The 9,509-nt window shown below is 39.9% G+C and overlaps 1 protein-coding gene across 1 annotated transcript; it reads right to left on the bottom strand.

The window, feature by feature from the left end:
* Positions 1 to 349: 349 nt before the first annotated feature.
* Positions 350 to 9,263, bottom strand: LOC124115780. Its single transcript, XM_046476898.2, has 7 exons — positions 9,161 to 9,263; positions 8,187 to 8,219; positions 5,059 to 5,147; positions 4,258 to 4,314; positions 3,079 to 3,193; positions 2,388 to 2,438; positions 350 to 551 (listed from the first exon to the last, which is right to left on the bottom strand). The coding sequence occupies exons 1-7, from the start codon at positions 9,198 to 9,200 to the stop codon at positions 439 to 441; spliced, it is 498 nt and encodes a 165-aa protein (XP_046332854.2). The 5' UTR covers positions 9,201 to 9,263; the 3' UTR covers positions 350 to 438.
* Between the last annotated feature and the right edge of the window lie 246 nt (positions 9,264 to 9,509).

Here is a 9,509-nt window from a genome sequence, read left to right as displayed (position 1 = left end):
CGTCATATAGCTTGAGTGCGGCGTTAAACAACAAACAAACAAAAGCCCCACGAGATACAGTTCTCTAAAAACTATTAGTACTCCGATTATTGCTCAATACGAACTGGAATATGACATAAAACATGGAAAGGTTAAACTTTGCGCCAAGTAATAACATGACCTTCGCCTAGTTGGAATATTGCTGAGTGCGGCGTTAATCACCAAACAATCAAAGCCTGTGCAAGAGTCCAATTCGAGACGAAGCCGTAAAGCATGCCCCACCCCCACCTCGACCACGCCCTAAACGTAATAGAACTTTACCACTAATGCATATACATTGCGATGTACTGAAAATGAACAAAAGATAATGTACTGTGTGTGAGTTGTTTACTTGTGTTTCCTCGATGAGCAACAAATGAGGAATATATTGATAAACAATGTCACTAATAACTCCAACTGTCAACATAGTTTACATGTTTTCGGACAATACTTCTGGCCAACGTTGACGCTTTTACAGATGTCGACCTCTTTCTGTTTACAGTTCATACCAACTTTGTCAAAACAGGGAACTCCTGAAAACAAAGAAGAAATTAAAGTAAAACCGTAAAGTAAAACAGTGAAACAAAGCAGTAATGCCATCATCTAGTAAAGCTTGACAGTAAATTACAACAGTGACACAAAACAGTGACACAAAACAGTAAAACAAAACAGTAAGGCAAAACAGTAAACAAAACAGTAAGGCAAAACAGTGAAACAAAGCAGTAAGGCAATCCAGTAAAGCTAGACCATTAATTACAACAGTGACACAAAACAGTGAAACAAAGCAGTAAGGCAATCCAGTAAAGCTAGACCATTAATTACAACAGTGACACAAAACAGTAAAACAAAGTAGTAAGGCAAAACGGTAAAACAAACCGGTAAGGCAAAACAGTAAAACAAAACAGTAAGGCAAAACAGTAAACAAAACAGTAAGGCAAAACAGTGAAACAAAACAGTAAGGCAATCCAGTAAAGCTAGACCATTAATTACAACAGTGACACAAAACAGTAAAACAAAGCAGTAAGGCAAAACGGTAAAACAAACCGGTAAGGCAAAACAGTAAAACAAAGCAGTAAGGCAAAACAGTAAAACAAAGCAGTAATGCAAAACAGTAAAACAAAGCAGTAACTAAAGGCAAAACAGTAAAACAAAGCAGTAAGACAAAACAGTAAAACAAAGCAGTAAGGCAAAACAGTGAAACAAAGCAGTAAAGCAAAACAGTGAAACAAAGCAGTAATGCAAAACAGTAAAACAAAGCAGTAAGGCAAAACAGTAAAATAAAACAGTGATAATTGGAGATAACTGCGATATTAATAAAAAAGGCACTTTCGTACCGAAGGTTTACCGAAGTACTCAGAGGCGACCGACCAATACAAGGTATCATATTTATTCCTGATACTGGCATCTATCAAACTATTTTTAAAACAGCAAACATTCTTTTTACTCAGCTCAGAGAGCACCTTCGCAAACATTAACGAGTATATTTGCCAATCAAATGGTGTCTCGAAATTGGTAGAAAATGTTTGGTGTAAGAAATGGCAAAGACAATGAGTCGTCCATCAGGTCAAGCGTCGATCACGAAGGAATGTGTTAAAAAGACATTAATACATTGGCGAAATAGTGAGTGAGATCAAAAGTATGAGTTGGGTTCAACGCTAATTTGAACAGTATATCAACTTTATCGCTGCGTGTCAGTTTAATGTGGGAAAAAGTACCAGGTTAGGTACAAGAAACAAGGACCAAGGTCAGGGCGAATCTAAGATACCATTCGTGGATTCTGACACGACAAAGGGACGCAACTCTAATGTATGAATTGCTGCGTTTTAAACTATACCATCCCTGCAATATTTCGAGTAAGGTGCCTTTGCATTGGGTCAAAGATATACTTAGTAAAACAGCCGACATACTGAAAAAGTACCCTGTTGGGATACCGGGATAGAACTGGGCCCTAGTAAACTGGATAAGAGGTGACGTAATTCATCGGAAAGTCTTAGTTAATTGCATGTTATCGTACATCGACGGCGTCATAATATCGTTCACTTGATTGTCCGCTCCAGACTCGGGAAGGTACAGCTAAATGTCAATTGGAATATAGTGTGCGGCACACGTTGGATAAAGAGAGTGGGCGAGCAAAGGATTATAGGTGGTCTAACGCCAGAGGCAGAAATAAGATCGCCACATGTCAAGTCTGGACCAGACACACCAGAGGCGGAGAACACGATCTTACGAAAAGCATATGATGCTGTGGATCACGTTTTGACCCGAACCGCCACTGGTGGTCCCAGAGTCTGCGATCATAAACACACGACATGATATCAGTGTATCGGGACATAAATAGATGCTCATAGTTACAAATGTTTAATATATACCTGTTGTTGTGGTCATCGTCGTCGTGGTGGCCGCTTCTGTTGTTGTGAAGTCTATAAGAAAACAGGCCCAGCATTTGAATGAATAGAAAGCTGAATAAACCATTTTATTTCATAATTAATTACATTTACACATGTCCGTTATCTTGAAATATACTCTTCAATAAAGAAACTTGACATAAATGTCAAACCACCTTTGGCCAAATATCTAAAATAATTACATTAAATGAGAACCAAATAAGTCAAACAGAAAGATGATGTGTCGCGAAAATTCGCGAAAACACGTGCAAAGCACATAAACGTAGCGTTTGGGGATCAATTTGACAGCTCGATGCAGTGGTCGTTCAGTTAGAAAAACTGAGTCTTGGCCGACTTGATATTGCACTTCGCTTGGTTGACACTCATGTCTGTACCGTCCAGCAGTACAGAACCATCAACAAAATCAACACCGACATTGAGATTATGTCCTACATTCTTGGCTCGTTTTAGAAAACTGTGGAATGCGTTGTTTTCCTCATGAGTCTTGACATGCTTTACAAGACGATCATCAGACAAATACATGTGTGCAAAAGTGCACAAAAGTGCACAAAAGTGCACAAAACAATTCTATCATGAAGAGCCCCAACGTTAATCAAACCAATATTATTATTATTATTATTATTATTATTATTATTAATATTATTATTATTATTACCTTCTTTAAACAGGTGAGTGTTGCAGAAGGCGTCCGAACAGCAATCCATGTTGGAGTACAGTGTAAATAAAAACCTCTCCCTGTTGTTCTTCTCATGCAAGATTGCCTGGCATTTCTGTTAACATGCAAACAAGCGAATTTATTTTGACGCAGAGGTCAGCAATATTGCAGCAAGCATGGCTGTCTATATAAAATCAATTCTGGACAAGACAATCAAGTGATTGATATTAAGGGCATCGATCCACGCCGTTTTCAGGAAGCGTTTATGTAATAATTGACCGTGAGTCCATACCAGACCGAAACTGAGGAAGAGTAGGTCTGTTTGTTTGTTTGTTATGTTTAACGCCGCACTCAGAAATATTCCAGCTATAAGACGGCGTTCTGAAAATAATCAAGTCTGGACCAGACAATCCAGTGATTGGTATCATGAGCATCGACCCATGCATTTGGGATACGATGGCATGCATGAACCAAGTCAGCGAGTCTGACCATCTCTTACGACGAGCATGGATTGCTGAAGACCAACTGTAACCTGGATCTTCACGTGGTGGAAGTATATAGGTAAACACACTACAAATTAGACTAACATTTAGTCTCTGAAATCTTATATTACACAATATCCTTCTTGACTCTAAAAATAAAAAAATTCCCTATGCTGATTGTGGAATAGAGCTAGCTTGAGCTGGCTAGACTGGCATTTCTAGATTATTATTTTTTCATAAAATAAATATATTCCACGGTCATGGTGCAGGACTAACTACAAATGTATGGGTCTTGGAATCTATAAACTGTTTAAGGGCCCGATCATTTAAGAGCCATTTAAGGGAGAGTCCAACATTATTTTTGCCCACAATGTGTTTTTCAGAACATGCAGAATGCCAAGTGAACAGTTTATGTTTTAGGGTAAACCTGGAGGACATCTTATGGGAACATAAACCCAATCAACCCAGCTCCCCTACCTCCCGTCCCAGAATATGTAATGGCCGCCCCTCTGTTATTGTAGCCACAATATTTTACCTTGTGTCATAAGTCACACAAAGAACAGAAAGAAAGGCCAAAGCTTGCCATAGCTTAATAATTTCACATTTCCGCTGTGGTCAAAGGATCCTTAACATGTCTCGTCCGTGGTGTTCAGTTAGACTAAGGTTGTCACATCATGATAGCTCTGTTCATACGTACGTCTCTGTCCGCACACTGGAGGTTGTAATGATTCCCAACTCTTTCCGTCTCGCAGACCTGATCATGAAACAGGAAAATGGTATGACACATGTATTGTGTATATACTCACCAAAGAAAATAAGGAACATGCCTGATGTCAAGGGAAGTATTTGTAAATAAAGCGACAAAACCCTTTCCATATCCGATAGGAATCTCTGCATAAAGCAGAGTCGATTGTACGATTCCGACTATATCATGAGCATGTGTTTATGAATCTTTATAAAATAATATAAATAATGATACCAGGTGTTTGTGAAAAGGTGAGCGTGTCCTGCCCCACCGGTGGCACCCGTCACGGACACAAGCAAAGGTAAGACATCCCCTGGGGGTAACCTGAGATCGTTTGATATGCCGAAGGTGCCCTGGAGATGACCTCACCTTGCGGAGTGTCATCCATGAGAGTGCCCAAGAAAACCAAATCATCAATCGTCTGTCATTGTCATAACAATGAAGCTAAATCGCCAAAACATTAAGTTTCCTGTCTCGAAATTGCAACAATGTTTGTAAAACTTAATTGTAAAGAAACTTCCTGATGTTTCTTCACTCTTCTCTCGGTTAACGTATTTTATTTCACAATCCTCCGTCTGTACCTATCTTATGTCTTCAAACTCGTGACTCTTTCACGCTTTTACAAGGCAAAATTTAAAATATAAATTGACATTTCACACAATTGGGATGAAATATATACATTCATTCAGGTGGGTTAGGGAAAGATGCTAGTGCTCACAAATCAAATGATATGTGTGTGTGTGTTGTCCGTACCTGATGATGGTGGCATTGTTTGAAGAGTCTACAGTCCTGGGGGTTGGAGATAGATTTACAGTTGCCACATATAGGGGCAGAACGCTGCACTGGAACACGATATATACTGCTCAAAGGAAGTTAAACAACACCCGATACTTTGCGTCCCATACGTAGCTTGGCATCCTCTGCGTACCCTCTACGTGTCATGTCACCCTTTCACCGTGACTCTTTCCCGGCCACAATACCAGGTAGGAGGGCTGGGACGAGTCCAAATTTACTACCCGGGTACCCACACCCCTATTACAAAATGTCCGATTTGGAATAGTTTGACAGTAGCCCGAGCAAAATGTATAAAACTATCTGGTGATGCATATACACTCAGGTTGACAGAAGTTTTATCTTTATTCAAACATATGTGTCATAAGGAATGCGTTCAACGTCATGAAGAAATGCGAACATTAGTGACTTGTGTAACCATGTAGTTAATACTAGTTATAGTGATTTTTTGTCATGAAACAATATATTAATTGACTAACAACGGGTCCGGGTAGTCCTGTGGGTACCCGGGCCCAACTCAGGACCCACCCGACCCAAAAATAGAAAGAAATACATCTTAAATACTTAAATATAACACATGTCTTTTCATGTCAAACAATCATGATTTGCGCCACAATTAAAATGTCAACACAAGGTATTTGAGAAGAAAATACAAATTTGTGTACAATCTGTAGTTCACGTTACACACACACACACACACACACACACACACACACACACACACATGCAGAAGGTTAAAACAATTAAATGTGAATACATACCCATACGCATACACACCCTGAAGGCTTATGTCACACAATCTGTGCCTGTGCCACTGTGCCAGGTGAGAAATCTTTTCTTGTAAATTATGATATTATCAGTGAACGTATGTATATTTAGTACAGTAAACTACAGTTATAACGAACTCGAAGGGACCACTAATTTTAGTTCGTAATAACCGTAGTTCGTTATAAGCATATAAACCGCATTTATACAACACATGGTCGGCACTAAAATTAAGTTCGTTATATCGGTCAGTTCGTTATAAGCGTGTTCGTTATAACCGTAGTTTACTGTATCTGCCAAATGTTCACTGATATAACGTGGCAGTTTATAAATTTTGTTTGGAAATACTAGATTAAAAAAGTAATGATTATTTAAAAACACAAATCAAATCTCCCCCGAATTGGAACGTGTAATAAAACGTTGTAGAATTACACAGTAGACAGGGATTGTCATCCTCGCCACTTGGCATCTTGATCTTCATCAACTCTCACTGAGTTAGGATTATTTTCCTATCTTAATGATGATTCTTTTACGAGAGTGGGTGTGTTCAAGTTTGAGCTGGTGGGAAGCTGGAGTTCTCTGAAGACCATTTAAAGGCGCTTCAACAATCCTTGGGACACCTGGTCCTGATCGATTCAGAGACCCGAGGCATACATCGCGGCATTGGATTGAAAAGTCGTCGATGAGTTCTTAACAGAGCAGGGATACAATAGCCCTAGACTTGCACATGGCTCCTATGGTGTTTCAGTTTGGTAACGCCTGTGTCACGTCTCCACAAATATGACATTCTTAGAGAATAAAGTCTATGATTCGGAGCAATGTAAGTCCAACACGTCGTCCCTCGGGCGTACCAGAATCCTATGATCGTAGGTTCGAATCCTAGATACGTTCTAATTATGTTTCTAGGTTTGTCAGCACAATACGCGAGTGAGTTTCAGCAAAGTGGCGAATTCTAAGGCCAACATCACTTCTGACATTACTCCCACATCAGGCTGATACACTATGATAAAACTGAAAAACTGTTCAGCGCATCACGAAAACCCAAACTTACTCACTTACTCACTCATTAGATCAACAAGTGTCGTGCTTTGACACCAGAACGAAATGAAGTCTGTCTGTCTGTCTGTTTAATAAACCAGACTCACTGAGATACCATGCCGCAGTTTAACATGAATACTTCGAGCCCACCAGTCCTTGTTTTGGCCCCTAAGGCCGTTAATGCCGAGCGCCAGGCAGGGTAACAAGTACCATCTTTTGGTATGACACGGCCGGGTGGATGCTCTACCACAAGACTAAAGAGGCGGTCCGGGGACCATTCAGTGTATATAAGTGTATAAAGTGTATATAAGTGTATAAAAGTGTATAAAAGTGTATATAAGTGTATATAAGTGTATATAAGTCTATAAGTATATCAGGTCTCGCTAGATGAGAGACCCTGTCTTTTTGTAATTATGGTCATCGTTAAGTGCAATATTGAAATACATATTAAACTTTGATTTAGCATAGAATGTGGGTTTCGAATAAAACGTGGTACGGCAGTGAGCAATATTCCAACTCTATCAAGGAAACCGGTCAATAATCTGGGACAGGCAAACTAATGGTTGATAAAATGAGCAACGTCAAACGCCTTCGGGTTAGTCCGATGAGACACAATCAACAACATCTATTGGAGGCAAATATATGGAGGCACAGGTGACCCAGTGGCCTAAGGCACCGTGCGGAGTAATGTGCCTCTGGTCATGTGCATATTTCTCAGTTTAATTTCACAATGGTGGCATGTTCAAGTCATAGAAGAATATTTGGACATGTTTTGATCTCTACATGCTCTTAGCCAAACTCGGGGGCACGGGTGGCCCAGTCATCAAAGCGCCGTGATTCGCTGTGCAGAGTTGCGTCCCTTGGGACACGCCAGAAACCTATAATTATGGGTTCGAATCCCGGTTGGCCCCGATTATGTAACTAGGTTTGTCAGCATCGTGCATCACCTAGGGCGTTTCTCCCACATTAAACTGACACGCCGTTACATGGCTAGAATACTGTTCACAAGAGCGTTAACCCCAAGTCAGTGAAGTCACTCACTCATTCTTCACTAAATATATCTTTGTTTTCAATCTGATATTTCACTGGTCCGTTTTGACCAAATATGTGGCCTTTATGATCAAATTGATTGAACTCTGTTTCTTGCATCTAATAGAGTGATGGGTACCTTTTTTAACATGGATCACTTTTGATTGTCTAATGAATTTCAAAACTATATTCTTCATTTCTTCAAATATTCAGTGAGCCCCAAAGGTACCCACAACATCATCCATTATCCGTCTTACCTCTTGCATCCTCATCAGCTGTAATAAGCAGGCCTGAAAATTGAAGATCGTTTCATATAGATGGGCATGAGCATTTTGGATAAGACTTCTGTATGTAATAGTGAGTGTGAGTGAGTTGGGTTTAACGCCGCTTTTAACAGTATTCCAGTTATAATCGCGGCGTGTCAGCTTAATATGGGAGGAAAGCCCGAAGTGATGCAGGTCTCAGACGTTTACCGCTTCGGTGAAACCCACGAGCACGGGTATGGTACTGCCAAACCTAGAAACATAATCGGGGCGAACCGGGATTCGAACCCACAAACATAGGTTTCTGGCGTGCCCAAGGGACGCAACTCTGCACAGCGAATGGCGGCGCCTTAGACGACTGGGACACCCCTGCCCGCCTGTATGTAATAGGACCACGTGTACCGACGTAGATTATTTGTTTAAAGAATAGAGAATAGAACGTTATTTGCCTGTGTAGGAAAGAACATTTATTTGAATAAAAATATATCTGCAATCGTAATGAAATTAACTATTCCTTCATGTTAATTTTGTTATTAGACGACGGAACGGTTTGACCGCTAAATTACCCCTATACGCCCCGCGAAATGTGTTTGTTTGTTTGTTTATCTGTTTGTTGTTTAACGCTTCACTCAACAGTATTCCAGATATATGAAGTGGTCTATAAATGATCGTGTCTGGACCAGACAATCCAGTGACTGGCATCTTGAGCATCAATCTACGCAAATCTACGACGACATGCATCAAACAAGTCAGCCAACCTGACCACCCGATCTCGTCAGCTGCCTCTTAAGACAAGCATGGGCTGCTAAAAAACAGTTCTAATCCCGGATATTCACGGGGTGAACAAGTGAATATAATCGCTTTACTGGTGAATAGAGGAATGGAAATAGTGTTAAAGAACGAAATACGTCTTTTTGTAATCATATTTTGAACAGCTCTTAACAAGGTTATTTTTAGCTAGGTCGTACCTCCAAAAAGAAGAGTCGCTACAACAACAGCGTTGACCATGTTGATTCAGTTGAGACGACCTATCTGACAGGTGTGTGAAGTCGCGACCAACCCACATAAATAACAGTAAATATTCAAAGATAAGAGGCTTAGCTCGTCATTATCTGTATTAATCATTTGTTAAAACTAATCATGAATCTTTTTATGATATTCGTCGATAAATAACGATACATATATCTATAAAGTAAATAAACCCTTCTTTGTGTGTTAATAAAATTATCATATTGTTTTTATTTTGTAATTAACTTGAAGTTTCCTTGTGCCCAACTGATGGCAACAACAGAGCATTTCGCGAAAACGCATCCAAGG

The sequence above is a fragment of the Haliotis rufescens genome, unplaced genomic scaffold (assembly GCF_023055435.1).
Source record: "Haliotis rufescens isolate VD_foot unplaced genomic scaffold, xgHalRufe1.0.p SCAF_59, whole genome shotgun sequence".
Lineage (NCBI taxonomy): Eukaryota > Metazoa > Mollusca > Gastropoda > Lepetellida > Haliotidae > Haliotis > Haliotis rufescens.
Note: the sequence above shows the minus strand (reverse complement) of the source record. Positions and strands in the feature narration are given on the sequence as shown.

Excerpts from the sequence above, each read along its gene's own strand:
- LOC124115780 (XM_046476898.2), bottom strand. The coding sequence starts at position 9,200 with ATGGTCAACGCTGTTGTTGTAGCGACTCTTCTTTTTGGAG. Across the intron at positions 5,148-8,186 it reads AGCTGATGAGGATGCAAGAG|TGCAGCGTTCTGCCCCTATA; the intron begins GTAAGACGGATA and ends ATCGTGTTCCAG. Across the intron at positions 2,439-3,078 it reads CACTCACCTGTTTAAAGAAG|ACTTCACAACAACAGAAGCG; the intron begins GTAATAATAATA and ends GTTTTCTTATAG.